General features: G+C 46.2%; 1 protein-coding gene across 2 annotated transcripts in view; it reads right to left on the reverse strand.

The window, feature by feature from the left end:
• The window catches only part of lnx1 (ligand of numb-protein X 1), a 268,850-nt gene that overhangs the window by 62,212 nt on the left and 181,186 nt on the right, over nucleotides 1–25,452 (reverse strand). For both annotated transcript variants that reach the window (XM_078547852.1, XM_078547860.1), the window contains exons 5-7: nucleotides 10,856–11,058; nucleotides 7,295–7,654; nucleotides 1,453–1,581 (exon numbers count right to left, since the gene is read on the reverse strand). In XM_078547852.1, the coding sequence (XP_078403978.1) occupies nucleotides 1,453–1,581; nucleotides 7,295–7,654; nucleotides 10,856–11,058 (692 nt within the window). The remainder of the gene's footprint in view (nucleotides 1–1,452; nucleotides 1,582–7,294; nucleotides 7,655–10,855; nucleotides 11,059–25,452) is intronic.

Here is a 25,452-nt window from a genome sequence, read left to right on the forward strand (position 1 = left end):
CACCTCCTTTAGAGTTGTACCCTTTATTTTATATTGTCTCTCCATGTTTTGCCTACCAAAATGAATCACTTCACATTTCTCTACACTGAGCATCACCTGCCACTTGTCCATCCATTCCACCAATTTGTCCATGCCCTTTTGAAGTTCTACACTATCCTGCGCACAGTTCATAATACTTCCAAGTTTTATGGGCAGGATTTTGCCCTTGGTAGGGGTGCTCGGCAGGGGCGGTCGGGAAGCCGACCGCTGCCTGCGATCGGCTACGCACCACGATTTTACACGGGCAGGCCAATTAAGGCCCAACGTGGAACGCGAGCAGCAGTGCTCAGTGCTACCTGTGCGGGCGAGGTGAGGAGGGTGAGTGGGCCATGCACACGAAAGAACGCTTCAATGTCCCTGAGGCAAAAAAAAATAAAGGAAATAAAATTGTCATAAAACATGTCCCCTCGTGTGACTCTGTCACATGAGCTGGGGCATGTTTTTAATTCAGAAATAAAATTTTTATTTGATGTTTATTTGCTTTAGGAAAACTCATCCCGCCTGTGGATGAGGTTTCCTAAAAAATGTGAAGGCTGCTTGGCCTTTTTGTCTACCCACCAACTGTTAGGTTGGACGGGCAGCGTAAATTTGGATTTCATTACCTTCTTAATGGCCTTAATAGGCCTTTTAGTTATAGGCGTGTGCGCAGCTGACTCTGGCGCGCGCCCACTGGGCGAAATATTGCGAGACTGCGCGATGATGTTGGGATGCTTGTCCGACGTCATCGCATGTCATTTTATGTCGGTCGTGCACCCGCACGCCGAGCGTAATATTTTGCCCTATATGTTTTGTATCAACTTATGGGGACAGGGCAGGAAAATGAAGCTCAGGTAGAAGATCAGCCTTGATTGTATTGAATGGTGGAGCAAGCTCAAGGTGCCATATGGTCTACACCATCTCCTATTCTTTTGTTTTTACAACACATTAGCAGATGCAGTATAATAGAAAATGAATGGTACAAAATTTCCCCAACAGCATCAGGGATAAATATTTGGCTTTATGATCTGGGTATAATGCATATCCGGGCAGCGCATTGGGAGGAAGTTGTATAGAGAAGATGACTCGTCTGTAACAGAGCCTCCCTGATTTTCTATCCGCTAATTTAAATGGAAGGGCAGGCTCTGTTACAAGTGCACAATCCTGTTCAAAATAGCAATGTGCAATCTGCCGAATAATGCTTTATCAGCCTCAACAGTGAAGGAGAGATTCTATTCCTTTTTGCCTGAAGGCTTTAGTTCCAGTTTCTAAGACAATTAAAAACATTGTTAATGCTTCCTGCTATATATATAATACATAATATATTTTATTTGGTGATAGAAGATATATTTCAATTGCCATTATACTGAACAATATCAAGTCAATTCAATCCTTCCAACAGTATCAAGAAGGACTATAGGATATCCCTGCCCTTACCTTGTTGTGCAAGTTTCTTTCATCAGGGCTGACTGGGCTACTGCTGTTCCAGGCACTCTCTTGCAAGATATCAGGGGTATGTTCTCTGGTCTTTCTTGATATAACAAAATGTACACGATCCTCGCTTACCTAAATTATGATATATAAATGCAAGTCAAAAAGGAAAACTAGCAAACACATTCCAAACTAGAATTTCTGCATAGCAACCTCAGATAAACAAACACAACACACCAAACCATTGGTGTAAAATGGGATTCCCAGGTCTTTGCTTACATGTATAAAAATCGAAATACATTAGCCCGTTTGCAATGTCAATAATTATTTTATTGTAATGGTATGATTCTAAAGTTATTCCTACAACAGGTGTGCTTAATGTTTTCCCACATTTTCAAGTTAGCTCAAGTCCTGTGATTTTTAATTGATAAAATCTGAAATGATCAAACTGTCCTGAAATGGATACGTTGATTTCAAAATAAGAGTTAGAAAATGAATGCTAAAAAATAATCACTAGCTGGGGCAAGACAGCTAGGATCACACAGAAAACAAAAAAAGTATCCAAAAACTGAAAGTATGAAAACTTCTACACATTGTAATAAAAATTCAGTGAAACTACCTTTTGTACCTGTTTTGCAGAATCAATGCAGTAGATGAGATATTTCTGAAATAATTCATTAAATTTGCTGTTTTAAAAATATTGCACATCATAAATTATGCTTTGAAAATTTCAGTTGTTAAATTTAAAAATGAATTGGTCTGTTTCAATACATCAATTGTCCACTAAAACCTGATTTGTGAAGCAGCTATTAATTCATTCTTACCTTTTAAATAGATCCTTATGGTTCAGATAAATGAATTACTGCTGAGCAATGTAACTAGAGTACAATAAAATTGAATTGATGGCTGGGCTTGAGAGCCATAAGGCGTATATACAATATCAGGGCTGTGATTTCCCATGTATTTCAGTTACTTGAGTAGAGGTGGGTAAAAGTTTACAGCTACTTTTACAATTTCAGCTTTTTTTTAGACTGCAGCTTAATTTAGTCTTTTAAGTAAACAAAACTGCAAGCAGCAAAATACATTGGAATTGTGTAGAATTAATATGGGGACTTAGTGTGTATGTGTTATAAAATAAGTTCCAATCATTCAAATAACTCTGAATCCTTTGAATCTGTTTAATATCAAAACTAAGAGGTTCTTGAAGGAGCCACTTTATAATCCACCATCCAGGCCATTGAACAAATACAAAACTATATCCAAGACTGATGTACAATTTTTCCTGAATACTTACACTACAGCTAACAAGTAGCTATTCCAATATTATCCATCACCAATAATGACAGTCTTTCCTGCAGATTTGTATTTGTATGTGTGACAAGCTAGTATTTTCTGGTGTTTTGATCGATGTTTAGGACTGTATGCTTGTAATTACTTTCAGTATTGAAGGTTTAGCTCTGATTTCAAGGTCTGAACAGGTGCTACTCTTGTTCGTGTCTCTCATATTGATGGACGTATGAGTATCAAAACTATGTAATTTGTGGTCGAACAGCTGTAGATCCATCTGCCCCCTCTCCTAAGTTCCTCACTGAAATCTATGTTACCTAGTCAATATCAAGGATAATTGCTCAGTCTCAATAGAAAACAAATGTGTCCAGTATGTGCAATGTTAATGTTCAAGTGTACAAGGAGACTGATGTTCAGGAGATGGCTAAGTAGTGTAGACTGCTGACCACTCATCAGCACTTGGTGGATGAATGATTAAACCTGTTTTTACTCCAACTCTGCACTCATTACTTGCTTTAGCCAGAGCTGTTATAGGCTCATATTACTGATTTTAAACTTTCTAATTCATTGGATGGTCCTGCTTCTTGTTTTCACCTTCAGCTGGAGAATTTAGTTAATTTTGCTTCTAGCTTTTGTCCCTCTCTTACCTTCATGTGGCCCAACTCAACTTTTCCATCTCCATCTTTAGGAATAGAATATGCACTGCTATTTACTCCAGGCCCACTGACTTCCACAGCAACACTGATTATACTCTTCTCCTCACTCCACTCCCTGTAAGGATTCCATTTCCTTTTTCCAGTTTCACATCACATTTGCTTTGCTATTACTTTTCACCCTGACTTCTGAAATGTTATTTTTTTCTCAGATGAGGATTCCCCTCCAACAGGGCCCTCAACTATGTTTGTTCCCCTGGCACCTTCTCATGTAAGTGCAGGGGATGCAACACCCGTCCTTTCACCCCTACCTTATCATTGCCATTCAGAGCCCCAAACATTCCTGCCGGGTGAGACAGCCATTTACAACCTAGGACTGTATTTCCTGCTCATTATGTATTACCCTCTATATCAGGGAGCTCAAACACAGATCGGCTGATCACTTTGCTGATTATGCCCATTCTGCCTGCAAGTGTGACCCTAACCTTTTACCCCACCCAGACTCTCGCCTCCCTGTCCTTGGCCATCTACACTGTTCCGATGAAACTCAATGAAAGCTCAATGAACAGCACCTCAAGTTTCTACAGGGTACTTAGCAGCCTTGTGATCTTAAAACTGATTGAAACCAATTCAGGTCTTAACCACCACTCCCATTTTCTCTTGCTGCTGCAGTAGGAGGGATGCACTAGCATTTCCAGCAATGGGAGAGGTTGTGGGTTGCTGCTTAAGGATCCCCTATTGTATGTGATCAGCACGGAGAGTTTGTACCTCTGGTGTCATCTGCTTTTATTTTCCAACAGACTCCCACATTGCTGGAGCCTTCTCCTTTTTGTCAGATTTTCCAAGCTTCACCTTCCAAGATGAACTCCTGCTTTTTGTTGGCCACAACATTTCTGCACCTACTGATTTGCTTAACCGCACCTGTCCCTCCAGCTTTGATATCCTTGTCTCCAACATAACCATTACTCTCTTTCAGCCTGGCTGTTTCCCCGCCACAGCCCTCATCTCCACTCCCTCAACTCCGAGGTATGAGGGACTTGAACCGATATAGTGGGCAACTGTTCTATTCATCCACTGCCAGATCTGGCTGGACCACGTTGGATCCTGTTCTTGTTTACTAACTGCTCACTATTCTGGGAATATCCAGGATTATCCTGGAATGCAAAGATAGCTCACTGGTTCTTTCCTCTACTGCAAACCATCTTCTTAAACACTCTTCCCGTCTCCTCTGCCTTCACCTTCAACAATAAATATGAGGAGCGTATGGATCTTCTTGTCACTAAAATTGACTGCCTCTATTGTGTCCCTCCCTTCCACTAGCTCACCTGGCCAAACATCCTCTCTAAGCTCATCTGGTCCATGAGAATCACCTCCTGCTCCCTTGATCCTATTCCCATGAAACTGCTGATCACTCAACTTCCATCCTCCTATGTTAGCAGACATTACGAATGGTTCTCTCTCACTTCAGGTGTTGTGCCTCTCTCTTTTCATTTGTCACCTGCACTGTCCTTGCAAACTACAGTTCCATCTCCAACCTTTTATCCAAAATGCTTGAATGTGTTATCGCCCGTCAAATCCGTGCCCAATTTTCCTGGAACTCATTGGTTGATTCCCTCCATCCCTACCACAGTATCAAAACAGCTCTTGTCAAAGTCACAAATGACATCCCATGTGACTGTGACAAAGGTTAACCAACTGCCCTCATCCATCTCGACCTCTCTGCATCCTTTGACATGGTTCACACTGACCTCCTGCAGTGCCTCTCCACTGTCATCCAGCTGGGTGGGACTGCTCTCAAGTGATTCCATTCTGACCTGTCTAATTGTAGCCAAAGAATCACTTGCAATGGCTTCTCTTCCTGCTCCCACACCATTACCTCTGGTGTCTCCCAAGAATTGATCCTTGGCCCCCTCCTATTTCTTCCCTCTGTAAATTTGAGGTCATCCAAAACTCTGCTGCCAGTATCTTAACTCACACCAAGTCCTGTTCATCTATCACCTCTTTGCTTGCTGACCTACATTGGCAACCAGTGAAGTAACACTTTGATTTTAAAGTTCTCATTCTTGTTTTCAAATCCCTCAAGGCCTTGTCCCTCCCAATCTCTGTAATCTCCTCCAGCCACACAATCCTCCGAGATATCTATGCTCGTCTAATTCTTGCCTATTGAGCATCCCTGATTTTAATCACTCTACTATTGGCGGCCATGCATTCAGTTGTCTATGTCCTAAGCTCTGAAATGCACTTGCTACACCTCTCTGCCCCCCAACCTCACTTTCTTCTTTTAAGACACTCCTTAAAAACTACCTCTTTGAGCAAGCTTTTGGTCATCAGCTATATCACTGGGGAGGCAATGGCACAGTGGTATTATCACTAGACTAGTATTCCAGCAACCCAGGGTGATGATCTGGGGACCTGGGTTTGAATCCCACCATGGCAGATGGTGATTCAATAACAATCTGGAATTAAGAGTCTGATGATGACCATGAAACCATTGCTGATTGTTGTAAAAACCCATCCAATTCACTAATGTTCTTTAGGGAAGTAGATCTGCTGCCCTTACCTAGTCTGGCCTACATGTGACTCCAGACCCTCAGCAATGTGGTTGACTTTTAAATGCCCTGTGAACAAGGGTAATTAGGGATGGGAAATTAATGCTGGCCTAGCCAGAGATGCCCACATCCCATGAACAAATTTTTAAAAAGTGGCTCAGTGCCAAATTTTGTTTTATAAGGCTCCTGTGAAGCAGCTTAGGAATGTTTTATTATGATAAAAGTGCCATATAAACATAAGTTGTCCCCCCAACACCCAACCCCCAGCCCACATTATTATTATTTCCACATCCTCTCACTCTCGGATTCTTTCATTCCTCTAATTTCTTTCATTATTGCCTCCTTTTGTCTTAAACCATTAGCACTTCCTTCATTTAATCATTTCTTACCCTCCCGCTAATCTCAGACCATTCATATTATCTTCCCAACCACTTTGCCCTGGCCCTGTTCTTCATTGTAAACTGTCTTTCTGTAACATCTCCCACTTCCAATAAAAGACCGGCAATATAAATAAATAATCCTACCTTCCCCTTTCCACAGATGCTGCCTGACCTGTTGAGTGTTTCCAGCATTTTCAGGCTTTATTATCTATTCATTTTATCAAATGCAGTAACTCTTGGACCTTGTATCATGCAATAATTATGAAGGGAGAACCTGGGCTTATATAGCAACTTTCATTACATCAGGACATCCCAAAACACTTGACAGCCAATGAAGCGCTTTTAAAGTAAATACCTTAAAGCAATTTTTAAAAGTGCTTTTAAAGTACAACCTAAGGGGAAAAGTCATCAATTTACACATTGCAAGGTCCAACAACAGCAATGAGATAAATGAACAAATAATCTCTTTGTTTTAAATGATGTTAATTGACGGATAACAGCAGTCTAAGACATCCAGGAGAACTCGTGCTCTTCTTCAAAAACTGCCGTGGGATCCTTTACACTCATCCATGAGGTCAGCATCAATTTAATGTTTCACCCGAAAGACAGTGCAGCACTGACTCAGTACTTGTCTTTGAAATTGAAGCCATGACCACTTGATTCAGAGGAAGAGTGCTAATAATGAACAAAGATACCTTGTTATTCCTATGTCAGGAAATCCATCCAACACATCTTATTTAATACAGAACTCTTATTAGACTAACTTTAGGACTTAAAAAAAGTCAAATTAGCAGCTAAAAAGTAAACTCTTGTGTGAGCTACTAATTATTCTTTCTCATAGGAACTTAGGAATCGCTACATAAAAAAGACCAAGGTCCATCTATTTCGCCTTGTACCATCCTGGATGATATTCACAGCTTTGCGGTAAAGGCCAATAAACCACATCAGCTAGCAATAATTTTATGTTAATTAAACTAACCTGTATAAAATGTGCGGCAATTTCAGGAGCTGCACGCCGAAGATCATGTCCATTAATGGCCAGTACTCTGTCATTCACTTGCAACTGGCCATCCTGGGCTGCCACGCCTCCTTCAAGTAAATTATAGATAAAAACCCCAGCTTCATCAGGCCTACAGACCAACTTTATTCCCAGAGGCTGATCAACACTCTTGTGGAGAATAACATGGAAGCTGTCATCTCTGGAGCAGTTACTTTCAATGTTTCTTCTGCACTTATAGAGCTGTTCTCGAAGCACACTCAGCAGGAGGATCTGACAGGGCTGTTTCAATACTGCTACCGCATAGTTATGAGGTACACTGTTTATGTCAGTACCATTTGCCTGGACCAAAAAAACACATAAATGCAAAAATGAATTAAGACATTGAAATCTGAGGAAATATACATATTATCTGTAGTAAGCTGGAACACATGAGGGGTTAGGCCACACTTGGAATATTGCATGCAATTCTGGTCGCCACATTACCAGAAGGATATGGAGGCGTTGGAGAGGGTGCAGAGGAGGTTTACCAGGATGCTGCCTGGTCTGGAGGTTATTAGCTATGAGGAGAGGTTGGAGAAACTTGGATTGTTCTCACTAGAGCGATGGAGATTGAGGGGCGACTTGATAGAAGTTTACAAAATTATGAGTGGCATGGACAGAGTAGATAGTCAGAAGCTTTTTCCCAGAGTGGAAGAGTCAATTACTAGGGGACATAATTTAAGGTGAGAGGAGAAAACTTTAGAGATGTGCGGGGCAAGTTTTTTACGCAGAGGGTGGTGAGTGTCTGGAATTCGCTGCCAGAGGAGGTGGTGGAAGCAGGTACGATAGTGGTGTTTAAGAGGCAGCTTGACAAATACATGAATAGGATGGGAATAGAGGGATACGGACCCCGGAAGTGCAAAATGTTTTAGTTTGACAGGCAATATGTTCGGCGCAGGCTTGGAGGGCTGAAGGGCCTGTTCCTGTGCTGTACTTTTCTTTGTTCTTTGTGATGATGACAAAATGTGATGAAAAAAGTGTTCCAAGAAGTGTGTGTGACATTTGCAGGAAATACATTCTTTATGCAAGACTTTTACATATACATACGCACAAAATACATGAACTGTATTGAGGAGGATCTCCTGGTCAGCAGTGAAGCTAAGGCGCATGCCACTGACCGCAATTTACACTGTGGCATTACCTTTTCATGCTGGAGCTTTAGGGACTTCCTGTCTCAGCTACCGGATGCAGCCATCATGAAGAGAGTCATGAGGGGAACTGGCGAGGCACAGAAGTGGTGCAGGGGTGGGGTTGGGAGTGAGTGTGGCGTGGGGGTGAGGTGGTGTGTGGGTTGGGGTGAAGGTGGGATAGCGGTGGGGTGGTGGTGTGGGTGGGGGTGGGTGCAGAGTTGGGGAGGGGGGACTTGTTCTGCAAGTTTGTTTTTAACTATATTTTGCATAAGAATAAGGCATGCCCGTGAATCACTTCCAACACTAGTCCTATACCTGTGATGAACAGGCGTAAGTATCCTGGAAATCAATTTCTGGGCAAATTCCAGGCATCTAGCCCAAGTCTCTGATGGCAGGGTCAACTTCATGCAGTGCTGGAGGTTACCACAGAAAATGAGATTGCTTCCACAAAATTTCTTATGAACCAACCAGCCAAAAATGTTAAAAACAAAAAGCTAAAAGCTACTGCGGATGCTGGAAATCCAAAGCAAAAACAGAATTACCTGGAAAAACTCAGCAGGTCTGGCAGCATCGGTGGAGAAGAAATCAGTTAACGTTTCGAGCCTTCATGGCCCTTTGGCAGAACTGAAGCGTAGTTAGAAGAAGGGAGAAATATAAACCGGTTTAAGGTGGGTGGGGGGTGGGGGGGGGGGGTGGGGGGGGGGGTGGAGAGAGACATTGAGGGTGTGGTGATTGTGGAGATGAGCAGATAATCAAAAGATGTCACAGACAAAAGGGTCAAAGAGGTGTTGAAGGTGGTGATATTTGTCTAAGAAAAGTGCTAATTAAGAATGGAAGACAGGATATTCAAAGTACAGCTCTAGTGGGGGTGGGGTGGAAAGACTAACGAGGTTTTAGTTTTAGATTTAAAAATAATGGAAATAGGTAGGGAAAGAAGAATCTATATAAATTATTGAAAAAAAAAGCGGGGGGGGTGGGGGGGGGGGGGTAGAAACGGGGTGGGGATGGGGGGAGGGGGAGTTTAAGATCTAAAGTTGTTGAATTCAATATTCAGCCCGGAAGGCTGTAAAGTGCCTAGTCGGAAGATGAAGTGCTGTTCCTCCAGTTTGCGTTGGGCTTCACTGGAACAATGCAGCAAGCCAAGGACAGACATGTGGGCAAGAGAACAGGGTGGAGTGTTAAAATGGCAAGCGACAGGGAGGTTTGGGTCTTTCTTGCGGACAGACCGCAGGTGTTCCGCAAAATGGTAGCCCAGTTTGCGTTTGGTCTCTCCAATGTAGAGGAGACCGCATTGGGAGCAACGAATGCAGTAGACTAAGTTAGGGGAAATGCAAGTGAAATGCTGCTTCACTTGAAAGGAGTGTTTGGGCCCTTGGACGGTGAGGAGAGAGGAAGTGAAGGGGCAGGTGTTGCATCTTCTGCGTGGGCATGGGGAGGTGCCATAGGTGGGGGTTGAGGAGTAGGGGGTGATGGAGGAGTGGACCAGGGTGTCCCGGAGGGAACGATCCCTACGGAATGCCGTCAGGGGGGGTGAAGGGAAGATGTGTTTGGTGGTGGCATCATGCTGGAGTTGGCGGAAATGGCGGAGGATGATCCTTTGAATGCGGAGGCTGGTGGGGTGATAAGTCTGGAATATACTTGCAAGAAGTAAATGACATAGGAAACATAAAACATAACAGGAAATATGGCACATCTATTATTAATATAATATTACATCAGTATTTAGCACTGAGCTACTAATAACTAATTAGTTAAGCCTTCTTATTTGATGGGGTTCTCAGTAAATTGATTGAATTCCTGCATCATTAAATGTTAAACCGAAAACATCTTCTTGTCGGTTCATAATATTTTTTGTCCACCACCTCCTTGGAACTGCTGCTGAGTACAGAGTACAGCTGGAGCTGCTGGCCTCTGATTGGCTGGCAGCTATTGGTAGGTGGGACATCCGCTCCCAGGATCCTTGATCCAGTGGGAGGCTTGCCACTGGCCTGTTAAGTGCCTGGGTGGCACAAGATGCGGAGGGCCTTCTCGAAAAGAGGCAACGTGGGGGTCTTGCCGGCTCTTTAACTGGTGGACGAGACCCCATCGCCTCCACAGGACTCCGCCCTTTGTTTTTCCAGCATCCACAGCATATTGCTTTAATAAATTCCTGGTTTCAACTGGGTAATCAGCAGATGAAAAGGAGAAATGAAGCAATTTCAAACAGAAAGTCAGTTACAGTCTATCACACTCTCCCCAAGTCAGCCAGTTATATATTATTGGGAATGAGGGGAGGGACAGACAATTTGCCTAACTCTCTGCTGTGTACCGTACTTTAAGGAACCTAAAGGAAGAAGGATATAATTCATTCTTAGAAATAAATGTGCAGTACCTCCAGAATCATGTCTCCTGGTAGAAGCCTGCCATCTTTAGCAATAGCACCATCTTGATAAATGTCTTGTATGACAATATTCTCCATAGGCGTTTCAAATCCTCCCACAATAGTGATGCCAAGCCTTTCATGTGCATCAGAGCGATTAATCTTGATAGTAGTAACTTCACCATCTGGAATTAAATGATGTAGCCTGGGAAATTCTGGAAACATAAGAACAAACATGTTTGAATGTCTCAGTCTGACTTTGTTTTATCTAATTTATTATCTTACATTTTAAATATGACCTTCAATACACTAGTTCATCTTACATTCTGTTTTCATGAAATATCAATGCTTTGGCTGAACTTAAACCATGGGACGACCACAGATTTTGCATTCTCCATAAACATGGGTTTATTGTGCGGAAGTATACAATATGAAATATGCAACAAATTTAAATTAAATAACTACATATGGTAAGGTCATCAAGCAATAGATTCAGCATGACTAACAGTTGAAATGACAAAATATTTAGAGCACAGAAACTGGTTATTCAGTCCAACAGGTCAGTGCCAGTGTTTATGCTTTCACACAAGCCTCTTCTCACCCCTCTTCATTTAGCTCCATCTAAATGCTAGAGAATCAAATGATTATTACAATTTCTCTGTGATAGCTTGTGCAGAAACTTTACTAGACCTTTGCAGACCTTCTAATCAAATCCCACTGCCCACCAATCAAACTTTATGGAGATGGTGGTGTGGTGGTATTGTCACTGGGCTAGCAACCCAAAAGCTCTAGGACCATGGGTTCAAATCCCACCAAGATAGCTGGTGGATTTTAAACTCAATTTAAAATAAATCTAGGATTGAAAACTAGTCTTAGTAATGGTAACTATGAAACTATTGTTAATTAATAAAAATCATTAAAAGCCCATCTGATTCATTAATGGGGAAGTCTGCTGTCTGCTGTCCCTCCCTGGTCTGGCCTACATGAGACTCATGACCCACAGAAATGTGGTTAGCTCTGAAATGGCCTAGTTTAGTCAAGGGCAATTAGGGATAGGCAACGACCTTGCCTGCAACGTGCACATCCCGTGAAAGAATAAGTTAAAAAACCTGATGCTTAGGAATACAATCTACTACTGGGTTATTAGATGAAATATTTATTTGAGTATAACAGCAAGGAAGTCTTGTTACAGTTGTATCGGGCTTTGGTCAGACCACACCTGGAGTACTGTGCGTACTTTTGATCTCCATATGTAAGGAAGGAGGTACTTTCATCTGAAGTGGTACAGCGAAGGTTCACTAGACTGGCTCCTGGGATGTGAGGGCTGTCCTATGATGACAGGCTGAGTAAATTGGGCCTATGCTCTCTGGAATTTAGAAGATTGTGAGGTGATCGCATTGAAACATACAAGATTGTGAAGGAGAGCATTCTCTGAGAGATTGGACAGAATTTTCTGCCTGTCAGTTGGGCTGTGCGGGAGCAGGCGCAGGTAGGTGCGGACCCGATCACCGCCTGTGATCGGGTCTGCACCGCCATTTTACGCGGGCGGGCCAATTAAGGCCTGCCCAGCATGAAACGCAGTTCCCGAGGACAGCGGGAGTGGGCGGGCAGTGGCAGGACGGCTATAACTGCCCAGCGGCCTGTTCAAAAGTGCTCCTGCAGCCTTGCAAAGGCTGTCAAACATGGCCAGCAGAAGGGCTCCCCAGAGCGCTGCTGGTGAGCAGGCCAGACAGGAGGGTAGGGCAGGGGGGCACTGTGCCGCTGGTTTCTCAGATGATTGGCTTGCTGCCCTCCTGGAGGAGGTGGCAGCGCGGTGGGAGGTCCTCATTCCCAGGGACGGGAGGAGGAGGCCTCCCCACATGACCAAATGTGCCTGGGAGGAGGTGGCGGAGGTGGTGAGATCCTGTGATGTGGTGCAGCGCACCTGGGTCCAGTGTCGCAAGGGCTTCAATGACCTTCTGCGCTCTGGAAGGGTGAGTACCATGTTGGCATTGGTCACTTAACCCAGCAAGTAGGCTTTCCCCACTGGCTGCAGCCCCCCCAAACTCTGAGCATAGTGACTGCCTTGCATCATTGACGGCATGTGTCCTTCGCTTGCTGGGCCAGCAGATGTTGTCCATGCCGAGGTCACCCTGAGAGGGTGGTGAAGAGATGGGTTCTGCACCCACAGCATGTGGTACACTAAGACCCACATTACTGTTTTGGGGACAACCTGGAGGAGTTGCACCTGGGCGCAGAGCTGGAACTCCAGGACATGTCAAAGTCAGGATGCGGATACGCTGGGGGGGGAGCTTCCAGGTGGCGTTGGCATTGATCCACCTGCTGCCCTTTGCGTTCCATGTGCTTGCGCCTCCTTGCTTTGCAAGGTTGGACCGTGTGGTGCCAAATGTAAACTACATTTGGTCATGAGGACTGGGACAGGCCTGGAATCTTTGTGTGAGTGTGTGGCAGCAGCAGGGTGAGGAGGCACTGAAGCCCTGCAATATTTCACTCTGGTTGGGGTGGGGCGGCGGCGAAGAGATTCTAGGTACAAGTTGCACTAATCAACACTCCTCTCTCCTTTTCAGGAGAAGAATGCACATAATGCAGCCAAATGGGTGAGGACCGGTGGAGGGCCGGCCCAGTTTTTTATAACTCACTCATGGGATGTGGGCTTCGCTGGCTGGGCCAGCATTTATTGCCCATTCCTAGTTGCGCTTGAGAAGGTGATGGTGAGCTGCCTTCTTGAACCGCTGCAGTCCATGTGGTGTAGGTACACCCACAGTGCTGTTAGGAAGGGAGTTCCAGGATTTTGACCCAGCAACAGTGAAGGAACGGCGATATATTTCCAAGTCAGGATGGTGAGTTACTTGGAGGGGCACTTCCAGGTGGTGGTGTTCTCATCTATCTGCGGCTCTTGTCCTTCTAGATGGTCGTGGGTTTGGAAGGTGCTGTCAAAGGAACCTGGTGAATTCCTGCAGTGCATCTTGTAGATGGTACACACTGCTGCTACTGTGTGTCGATGGTGGAGGGAGTGAGTGTTTGTGGATGTGGTGCCAATCAAGCAGACTGCTATGTCCTGGATGGTGTCCAGCTTCTTCAGCGTTGTAGGAGCTGCACTCATCCAGGCAAGTGGAGAGTATTCCATCACATTCCTCACTTGTATCTTGTAGGTGGTGGACAGGCTTTGGGGAGTCAGGAGGTGAGTTACGCATTGCATGATTCCTAGTCTCTGACCTGCCTTTGTAGCCACAGTATTTATATGGCTAATCCAGTTCAGTTTCTGGACAATGGTGACCCCCAGGATGTTGATAATGGGGGATTCAGTGATGGTAATGCCATTGTACATCAAGGGACGATGGTTGGATTCTCTTTTGTTGGAAATGGCCATTGCCCGGCATTTGTGTGGCACGTATGTTGCTTGCCACTTGTCAGCCCAAGCCTGGATATTGTCCACTCTTGCCTGCATTTGGACATGGACTGCTTCAGTATCTGAGGAGTCACGAATGGTGCTGAACATTGTGCAATCATCAGTGAACATCCTCACTTCTGACCTTGCGATGGAAGGAAGGTCATTGATAAAGCAGCTGAAGATGGTTGGGCCTAAGACAATACCCCAAGGAATTCCTGCAGTGATGTCCTGGTGCTGAGATGACTGACATCCAACAACCACAACCAACTTCCTTTATGCTAGGTATGACTCCAACCAGCAGAGAGTTTCCCCCCTGATTCCAAAACTCCAGTTTTGCCAGGGCTTCTTGATGCCACACTCAGTCAAATGCTGCCTTAATGTCAAGGGCAGCCACTCTCACCTCACCTCAGGAGTTCAGCTCTTTTGTCCATGTTTGAACCAAGGCTGTAATGAGGTCAGGAGCTGAGTGGCCCTGGCGGAACCCAAACTGGGCGTCAGTGAGCAGGTGCCACTTGATAGCACTGTTGATGACCCCTTCCATTACTTTACTGATGATGGAGAGTAGACTGATGGGGCAGTAATTGGCCTGGTTGTATTTGTCCTGCTTTTTGTGTACAGGATATACCTGGGCAATTTTCCACATAGCTGGGTAAATGCCAGTGTTGTAGCTGTACTGGAACAGCTTGGCTAGGGGCACAGCAAGTTCTGGAGCACAAATCTTCAGTACTGTTGCTGGAATATTGTCAGGGCCCATGGCCTTTGCAGTATTCAGTGCCTTCAGCCGTTTCTTGATATCATATGGAGTGAATCGAATTGGCTGAAGACTGGCATCTGTGATGCTGGGGACCTGTAGAGAAGGCTAAGATGGGTCATCCACTCGGCACTTCTGGCTGAAGATTGTTGCGAATGCTTCAGCCTTATCTTTTGCACTGCTGTGCTGGGCTCTTCCATCATTGAGGATGGGGGTATTTGTGGAGCCTCCTCCTCCAGTAAGTTGTTTAGTTGTCCACCACTATTCATGACTGGATGTGGCAGGACTGCAGAACTTAGACCTGATCCGTTGGTTGTGGGATCGCTTAGCCCTGTCTATCACTTGCTCCTTATGCTGTTTGGCACACAAGTAGCCCTGTTTTATAGCTTCACCAGGTTGACACCTATTTTTAGGTGTGCCTGGTGCTGCTCCTGGCATGCCCTCCTGCACTCTTCATTGAACCAGGGTTGATCCCCTGGCTTGATGGTAATGGTAGAGTGGGGGATATGCCGGGCCATGAGGTTACAGATTGTGTTTGAGTGCAATTCTGCTGCTGCTGATGGTGCACAGTGCCTCATGGATACCCATTCTTGAGTTGCTAGATCTGTTCAAAATCAATCCCATTTAACATGGTGGTAGTGCCACACAACACGATGGAGGGTATCCTCAATGTGAAGGCGGGACTTTGTCTCCACAAGGACTGTGCGGTGGTCACTCCTACTGATACTGTCATGGACAGATGCATCTGCGGCAGGCAGGTTGGGGAGGATAAGGTCAATTATGTTTTTCCCTCTTGTTGGTTCCCTCACCACCTGCCACAGACCCAGTCTAGCAGCTACTCATTTAGGACTCGGCCAGCTCGGTCAGTAGTGGTGAACCAAGCCACTCCTGGTGATGGACATTGAAGACCCCACCCAGAGAACATTCTGTGCCCTTGCCACCCTCACCATTGGCCATCATTACCACGTTCGAGCAGGAGGTCCTCGGTGAGGCTGGGGTGCCACGGGCAGGTATGTTAGCACATCACTGAGGTCACCAATGGTGTCCCAACAGCCATGGCAGTGCTGAATGTTTATTGATTGAAGTTCGCAGCATGGCTTGACCATTGCTTATGGAAGGATAAGTGCATAATGATCTGGGGCTCAGGGATACACATTGACATTGTCTCCATGTTAACTAATCAAATGTCCTTGTTCTTCCTTTCAGCATCAGCGGAGCAGGGCCGGGAGGAGGAGCAGCAGAGGCCCCCTCTCACGCCTGAGGGCCCTGACGTCTCTGACTGACCAGTGTCACACCATCTCTGCCAGGCCGGCACCAGCGCAGTTACTAGCACCTCAGTGAGAATTAGATTATCAGCTAGTGTCCTGGGGCACAGCGGTGAGGGTACTTCACAGTCGCTGAAGGAGCTGGCGGAGACAGAGGGTGCCCAGGGCACCAGCAGTTGGAGGACTGCAGGGGACCAGGAACATGCTCAGTCGGTGGCTGATGATGTGCCTCTGGAGTCGTCCATGTGGCAGCAAATGCTGGAAGTCCAGCAGGGTGTGCAGGAGGATCTGACGGAGATACATAAGGCTGTGCTTGGCTTGGTGTCCGTGGTGGAGGAGTCCACGCGAAGCATCATTGATGCAATTAGTCTCATGGCCGAGCGACATGCTTCCTCCATGGAGAGAATGGCGACTCTCGTGGAGAGGTTCCTCCAGGAGACCAATCAGGGCTTTCTGGGGATGCGCTCGGACTAGCAAGCCCTCACATCGGCATTGACTTCAGCTGGTCGGTGCCAGTGTGGGAGATGGTCTGCGCACCAAGTATCCCAGCTCGGTGCCCATCCATCCACGGTAAGCAGGGAGGTCCGAAGTGACCTCATGTTGGCGCAGCAGCTGCCTGTCGTCTCTGCGGGCACCTCTCAGGTTGCTCCGGATGATGGCGGCAGCTCCTCTGCCCCTCTGCCAGTGACCATTGCATCCGGTGAGGCTGTGATGACTGGGGAGATGCCAGCTGTGGAACTGGCCACTCTCCCCCAGGCGGAGCCAGCACAGGCTCCACTGGTCAGAGGACGACCGCCAAGGTCTTTGAGCCCAACAGGACAGCAGAGTGAGCAGGACTCTCAGATGCCACTCCCAGCGAAGGGATAGCATCAAGACAGAACACCCGAAAGCGTAAATTTAAGGCACACCACGGGTTTCTCACTGGTGCTTTTGTGTTGCCCCGCAATGAGGTCATGATTAGTGGTTCTGGTGTTTAACACCTTAGTCATTTTGTTTCCTTAAGTTCATTTTGTTATATCATTAAATTTAGGCATGTGACCATGGCTGAGGGTGGCTCTTTTCCTCTGCAGGTGGATGGTTACCAATGATGTTATGAGTGAGTTGTGTCACATTGAGCTTTATTGACAAAGCCCTTAGTTAATGTTCCTACCGAGGCAGATTTAGCACTCAGGTATTGAGTATGGAGCCTGCAGCTCAGGCTTGTCCTGGAGGTCCATCTGTGGTATTCTAGCTGAAGGTCCATTGGATTAAAGCCTCCCGGGTTTCCCTACCTCCCTGGAGTATGCCCAGGTCAGCGTCCATCCCCTCAGCATTTCCCTGTGCGTGCTCATCCTCGGACTCACTGCTGGACTCATCGTGTGCAGCCGCAGCCACTGCGTCCACGTCTTCATCGTCCACTGCGTCCCCCCTTTCCAACGCAAGATTGTGGAGAGCGCAGCATGCAACCACTAACAGTGACACACGTTCTGGAGGGTACAGGAGTGCGCCCCCTGAACGGTCCAGGCACCGGAAGAGCATCTTGAGAAGATCGATGGCTCTCTCTACCACAGCTCTTGTGGTGTCATGGCTCCTATTGTACCGCTGCTCGGCTTCTGTTCTTGGGTGGCGGAGAGGCGTCATGAGCCACCTTCTGAGGGGATAGCTCTTGTCACCCAGCAGCCATCCATCCAGCCGGGCTGGAGCACTGAAGAGCCCCGGCACCTGGGAGTGTCTGAGGATGTAGGTGTCGTGGGAGCTGCCTGGGTACCTTGCACAGACTTGTAGAATCAGCATCCTGTGATCACACACTATCTGCACGTTCATGGAGTGGAAGCCCTTCCTGTTGACGAAGGCACCGGGCTCACCTGCTGGCGCCTTGATGGCCACATGTGTACAGTCTATAGCACCCTGGACACGGGGGAAGCCAGCAATGGCCGCAAAGCCTCTGGCTCGCTGTGCCTGGCTGGCCTGGTCCCAACGGTAGGGGATGAAGGTCAAAGCATTCATGAACAGAGCATCTGTAACCTGCTTGACACAAGTGTGGACAGCTGATTGGGAGACACCGCAAACATCAACCTGAAAAGAGCCGGAGGCATAGAAGTTGAGGGCAGCTGTGACCTTTAGAGCCACTGGCATGGGGTGCCCACCCACACAGTTAGCGTAGATCTCAGGGCCTATCATCTGACAGATAGAGTTGACTATCTCCCTTGAGAGACGGAGCCTCCTTTGGCATTGCACCTCAGACATATTGAGGTAGCTGCTTTGCCGCCTGTATACCCTGGCAGCAGGATAGTGGCATATTCTGTGGCCTCTTCCCCCTTGGACTTCTAGTTGGCCCTGCACCCCTTGTGCCTGTGCCTGTCCTCTTAAAGGTGTCTCCCCTGGAGGCTGAATGTGCACTCCTGGCCTCCTCCCCCTTCTGGCCCTCCCTTCCTCCTCAGAGGAGGTGCCTTCAGTGGTGAACACAACTCCCATTCCCAGGCTAAGGGAAGGCTTCCTGAAACCTGCAGGCTCCAAAAAGGGTCTTCACTGTAGGGTCCTGACCTGAAGGTTGTGAGTCCAGTCCAAGCAGCTGGTATGAATTCTGAAGTATTTGTGCTCACACAGGCAAGTATCAATAACTTCCCAAATTAAATATCTGACTGAGCACATTCGCAACCCCACTGAGCCCTCTTATCCCGCCCGTGGATGAGGTTTATACAAATGTGTCCTACCCGCCTACCCGTTGTGTCCGTGCGATGACCTGAAGATTGCACGGGCCCTGAAAAATCGTTGACAATTGGCACCTGAAGGGCCTTAAATGGCCCGTTAATTAATGGCAGGCGCGCAGCGGAGATCATCGCAGGCCCGCCCAACGAAATATCGCAATGGCGCGCGGTGACGTCGGGCGAGTGTCCCAGCGTCACCACACGTCATTTTACGCACCGGCGTGTGGGACCCACCCCCACACACCAACGACAAAATTCTGCACATTGTTTCCATTGGTCATGGCATCTAAAGCACAGGGGCATCGTCTCAGGATAAGGGGGTGATTATTTCGGAGAACTTTCTCCATTCAGAGGGCTGTGAAAGTGGGTGGGAAAATGCAGTTGAGGCAGAAGCGATGATCTTATTGAATGTCAGGGTAGACTTAGGGGATGTATGTTCTACTTCTGCTTCCATTTTTATGTTTATGTTCATCCTGCTAGGAAGCTGCAGTATATCCAATGACAAAAGGGGAGGGGGTAGTAAGGGGAGAAAGAGAAAATTCTATAGACATTTCACCCTTACTGATATTGTATTTTGCAGTAGATGAATCCAGAGCAGCATTGGCAGCAATCAAGAGATACGTTCATTGCCTAAACTATGCAAAAGAGGCTACGTAGTGCCAGGCAACCATTGTAAGAAAGAAATACAGGGAACAAGGAAAGTAAAAACAAAATAAATAATAAAATGACCAATTCATTTCAAATTGTTTGCAATTTTTTTTTTAAAGGGGCTAGATGAAGCCTATTATCAAATCTACATTATCAAGGCACTATTTTTGCAACAGGAGAAAGCCTGCCCTGTTGCAATTGTGCCTTCTTCCAGAGCCCACCTTTTTGGTTTAGCTTTCATTATTTTCCATACAGTAGCAACCCATATTTACATAAAAATACCCCAAGGCTCTTCACAGGAGCATGATAAAGCAAAAAATGACACTGAGCCACATAAGGAGATATTAGATCAGGTGGCCAAAAGCCTCACTAAAGTGATTGATTTTAAGGGGAAGAAAAAGAGAGGTAGAGAGTCAGGGAGGTGTAGGGAGGGAATGCCAGAGCTTAGGCCTAGGCAGCTGAAAGCACAGCCATCAAGGGTGGAGCAATTAAAATCAGGATGCTCAAGAGGCCAGTATCAGATGAGCGCAGATATGTGGGAGAGTTGTGGAGCTGGAGGAGGTTATGGAGGGATTTGAAAACAAGGATGAGAATTTAAAATCACAATGTTGCTTGACTGGGAGCCAGTGGAGGTCACCAAGCACAGGGGTAATAAGTGAACAGGGCTTGGTGTAAGAACATGTGCAGCAGAGCTTTGGATGATCTCAAGTTTAATGGGGGGTAGAATATGGGAGACCAGGCAGGAGTGCATTGGAATCGTCAAGTGTGGAAATGACAAAGGCATGGATGCGGGTTCCAGCAGCAGATGAGCTGAGGCAGGGGCAAAGTCAGGCAATATTATGGAGGTGGCAATAGGAATTTTTAGTGATGGTGCATATGTGTGGTTGGAAGCCCACCTTGGGGTGTCAGGTATATGACACCAAAGGTTGCAGGAAGTCTAGTCTCAGACAGTTGCAAGGGAGGGGGATGGAGTCATTAGCTAGGGGACAGAATTTGGAGTGATGACAAAAAACAATGGCTTCAGTCTTCCCAATACTTAATCTGCTCATGCAGCGCAGGATGTTGGACAAGCAGTCTGATAATTATAGACAATGGAGGAGTCGGGAAAGGTGGTTGTGAGGTAGGGTTGACAGAACATTCTGGTTGCAGATTGGCTTTAGCAGTCACGAATGTACTCACCAGAACCTTACTGGGGTGACCCACTGGTTCAAAATCCTGGAACTCCCTTCCTAACAGCACTGTGGGTGTACTACACCACATGGACTACAGCGGTTCAAGAAGGCTGCTCACCACCACCTTCTCAAGAGCAATTAGGGATGGGCAATAAACGCTGGCCTAGTCAGCGAAGCCCACATCCCATGAATGAATTAAAAAAAACATAACACCCCGATGATGAACATGGTCATCTTTGCCTGGAAAGATGAAGAAGAACAAGAGAGAAAATGGCTCACTATTCCGGGATCATACTGGACTGCAATGTTAACCCACAGCTTCTTAAATTTCTCACCCCTGTCTCCTTCACCCTTATCTCCAACAATAAGCGTGAAGAGCTCATGGACTTTGTGGTCACTGAGATTGAGACTATTCGATTAGTTACCTCTACCACGTCCCTCCCTTCCACCAGGCCATATTACATGTACATGTAAAAATAATTGTTGTGCTTTCGGATGATGTCACCAAGGGGCAGTATGTAGATGAGATATAGGAGGGGGCCAACCGTAGATCCTTGGGGACGCCAGAGTTAATGGTGTGGGAGCAGGAAGAGAGGCCATTGCAAGTGATACTCTGGCTATGGCTAGAGAGATAAGAATGGAACCAGGGGAGAGCAGTCCCACCCAGCTGACGGCAATGGAGATGCTTTGGAGAAGGATGGTGAGGTCAACCATGTCAAAGGCTGCAGACAGGTCGAGAAGGACGAGGAGGTATACTTTATCTTTGTCACAGCACATAGGATGTCATTTGTGACTTTGAGAAGAGCTGTTTTGATACAATGGCTTACACAGAAACCTGTTTGGAGGGATTCAAACATGGAGTTGTGCAAGAAATTGGCACTGATTTGGGAGGTGACAACACATTCAAGGATTTTGGTGAGGAATGGAAGGTTGGAGCTGGGACGGTATGATATAAAGATAGGTGGAGGGACAGGTAGTATTGAGGAGGCGTGGAGGCTGCAGAAGGATTTCGACAGGTTAGGAGAATGGGCAAAGAAGTGGCAGATGGAATATAACATGGGGAAGTGTGAGGTTATGCACTTTGGTAGGAAGAATAGAGGCATAGACTATTTTCTAAATGGGGAGAGAATTCAGAAGTCTGGAGTGCAAAGGGACTTGGGAGTCCTAGTCCAGGATTCTCTTAAGGTTAACTTGCAGGTTGAGTCGGTAGTTAGGAAGGCAAATGCCATGTTGGCATTTATTTTGAGAGGACTAGAACACAAAAGCAGGGATGTGCTGCTGAGGCTTTGTAAGGCTCTGGTCAGACCACATTTAGAATATTGTGAGCAATTTTGGGCCCCGTATCTCAGGAAGGATGTGCTAGCCCTGGAGAGGGTCCAGAGGAGGTTCACGAGAACGATGCCAGGAATGAAAGGCTTAACATATGAGGAACGTTTGAGGACTCTGGGTCTATACTCGATGGAGTTTAGAAGGATGAGGGGGGATCTGATTGAAACTTACAGAATACTGAAAGGCCTGGATAGAGTGGACATGGGGAAGATGTTTCCATTAGTAGGAGAGACTAGGACCCGAGGGCACAGCCTCAGAGTAAAGGGAAGACCTTTTAGAACAGAGATGTGGAGAAACTTCTTTAGCCAGAGAGTGGTGAATCTATGGAATTCATTGCCACAGAAGGCTGTGGAGGCCAGGTCATTGAGTGTATTTAAGACCGAGATAGATAGGTTCTTGATTGGTAAGGGGATCAAAGGTTACGGGGAGAAGGCGGGAGAATGGGGTTGAGAAACTTATCAGCCATGATTGAATGGCGGAGCAGACTCGATGGGCCGAATGGCCTAATTTCTGCTCCTATGTCTTATGGTCTTATGGTAGTTTGCAAAGATGTAGAGGGGCAAGGGTTGTTTTTCTTGGAGGAGAATGGTGATTATGGCAGAGTTAAAGGAGAGAGGGGCAACACGTGCAGAGAGAAAGCCATTTACAATGTTGGCTAATGTGGGGGACAGCAAAGGAAGTTGGGTGGTCAGCAGTTAAATGGAAATAAGGTCAAGGAAACAAGAGATGGGTCCCTTGGACAAGATGAGCTCAGAGAGAGAATGAGGGGGGATAGAAGAGAAACTTGAGAAAGATGTGAGTTCAGGGCTAGGCCAGGAGGAAACATTATGGGAAGTTTGGCCTGGTGGGCTAGAGGAATGGAGGACATGGTGGAGATAATTGATCGAATAGTCTCAATCTTAGTGACAAAGAAGACCTTGAGCTCTTCACTTTTATTGTTGGAGGTAAGGGTGGAAGGGACATGGGAGAGAGATTTAAGAAGCTGTGGGTTATCTTTGTAGCCCAGGGTGATCCTGGAATGTTTTCTCTCTTTTTTGTCCTACAAGGTGAAGATGACCATTTTCATCATTGGGGGTGCTTGATATGGTTCCAGTGAGTGCATAGGTGACTGCTAAAGCCAACTTGCTCCCAGAAGATTCTGCTGCAAATAGGACTGGAGACCACAGACAAATGAGTTTTGGACGAGTTGCTGGCTCAGGATATTTTCCTCTGCTTGCATTTCTGTTTCTGATATGCATTTGCTTTCCAAGAGGTGAAAACATTTTTTATTTGCTTGCACCAGGTGCAGCGATCCCAGTCAAGCTTCTCGCAGGACTTGAAGCCGATATCAAAACTCCTAAGTGGAGCCTTCAGAGTGCTTCAGTTGACCTCCATAAGCGCGAACTCCCAACTCAAGCTCTCCATACAAGATTTGCTTTGGTAAATGAACATCAGACATTCCGGCTACATGGCTAGCCGCAAATGAGGGAAGGACCCAATAGCGCTTTATGTGGCTGAGAAGCCCAGAAGCTATATGAGGGTAAAGAATCAGAAGCTGCACTGATGGAAGTATTTTTGTAGGAATGAGGATGAAGGAGATGCACAGAATGAGCAGCAGGATCTGAAAGATGATGGCGAAGTTGGAGGACACAATAAAATCCAGAAGCAACAGAGGTTTGTTCTTCAGTGAAGTGATGTAATATTCTAGCAGGAACAGACTGAAGCTGAAAATCAGAGGCTCAGCAAGAGATTGAACTTTCTCTGTCGCAGCAACAGTGGGAGAAGGACTGTAAACTGGTCAAAGTTACCTTAAATATTGCCGAAGAGCAGATTAGAGACATAAGCTAGACCTTATGGTATAGCTGGTATAGTCCAGAGCAGAAGCATGGGTGTTGAGCGAATTCCAGGAATTTAAAGCCTAATTTCAGAGAACTAGATCTAGATTTTTCCAGATCTTTCCACAGCTCTCAGAGCAAAAATAAAGCAGATCAGAGACAGCAGCAGAGCCTCCCGGTGTATTCCATTGTGGTCCAGTGCAGAAACTTAGCCTTGATGTGGAGAAAAGTCCAGGAATTTGAAGCCACATTTGACAAAAAATCCATGTCCAGCCTTTTTCCAGGTCCTTATCAGAGCTCACAAAGTAAGGTCAGGGCATGTGGTTTTAACTAATAGAACATTGCTGGTTCAACTAATAGTTAACTTGACTTACTTAGACTTTGACTTAGTTCCTCTGGTCCCATGTAGGACAATGGGCAACAAGACTCTGCCACTGGTTCTGTCCACAGCAATCTCTTTCACTCCAGCCCAGGTGGTATCCCACTCTTGGAGACTCTCCTTACATGAACTTCGCCAGGTCTTCTTTGGCTGGCCCCATCTTCTTCTTCTGCCTGGCAGTGTCCATTCTACTGCCACACTGGTAGGCCACAGAACCATCAGCTGAAGGACGTGCCCTGCCAGTATCAATCATCTTTCCATCACCACAGACACCTCTAACCAATCCTCTATAGCACTCCCTTATTGATGATACCGTCTCTCCATATGATGCCCAAGATCTTATGTAGGCAACTCTGGTGAAAAACGTTCAACTTACATGACACCATTGTATTTTTCTTCCATGTCTCGCTGGCACAGGTTGCAGCTGTACTACAATGGACAAGTAGGGTCACAGCTTCAAGGCTGTGTTGATGGTGTTGGATGCCAACTTGAAGCTTGGGCGAAATTGCCAATGTTGGAATCAGGGGAACCATAAAAGAGATGATTTAGGGGGAGAAGGGACAACGGAAGGCAGCAGATGGTTGTGGACAATGAGGAGCTCCCTATGGAGTTGACTGGCCAAGAGCCATCTTGACCTTGAACCATGAAATAAATAAATACATGCTTAATGACAGCTAGAATTGGGGTACAATGTACCAGTTGAGTTGGCAGCAATCTAGCATCCGAGTCAAAAGGTTGTGCATTCAAGTTGCACTGCAGAAACTTGCGCACAAACATCCAGGCTGACACTCCAGTGCAGTATCCCAAGGAAGTGCTGCATTGGAGGAGGTGACATCTTTCAGATGAGATGTTAAACCAAGGCTCTGTCTGCTCTCTCAGGTAAAAGATCCCAAGGCACTCCCCAGTCAATATTTCCCCTTTGATTAACATCATTTAAAAAACAGTTATGTGGTCTTTAACTTTTTGCTGTTTGTGGGAGCTTGATTTGCGCAAAGTGGCTTTCAAATTTCCTACATTACCACAGTGACTACACCTCCAAAGTACTTAATTGGCTGTAAAGTGATTTGAGACATCCTGAGGTTGTAATAGGCGCTATATATGGGAGTAGTGTTTCATAAGGATTGAGGCTGGGATCATTGTTGTTCATCATTTTCATAAACAACATGAACTTGG

Source organism: Cetorhinus maximus, chromosome 1, assembly GCF_964194155.1.
Source record: "Cetorhinus maximus chromosome 1, sCetMax3.hap1.1, whole genome shotgun sequence".
NCBI classification, from domain to species: Eukaryota; Metazoa; Chordata; class Chondrichthyes; order Lamniformes; family Cetorhinidae; genus Cetorhinus; species Cetorhinus maximus.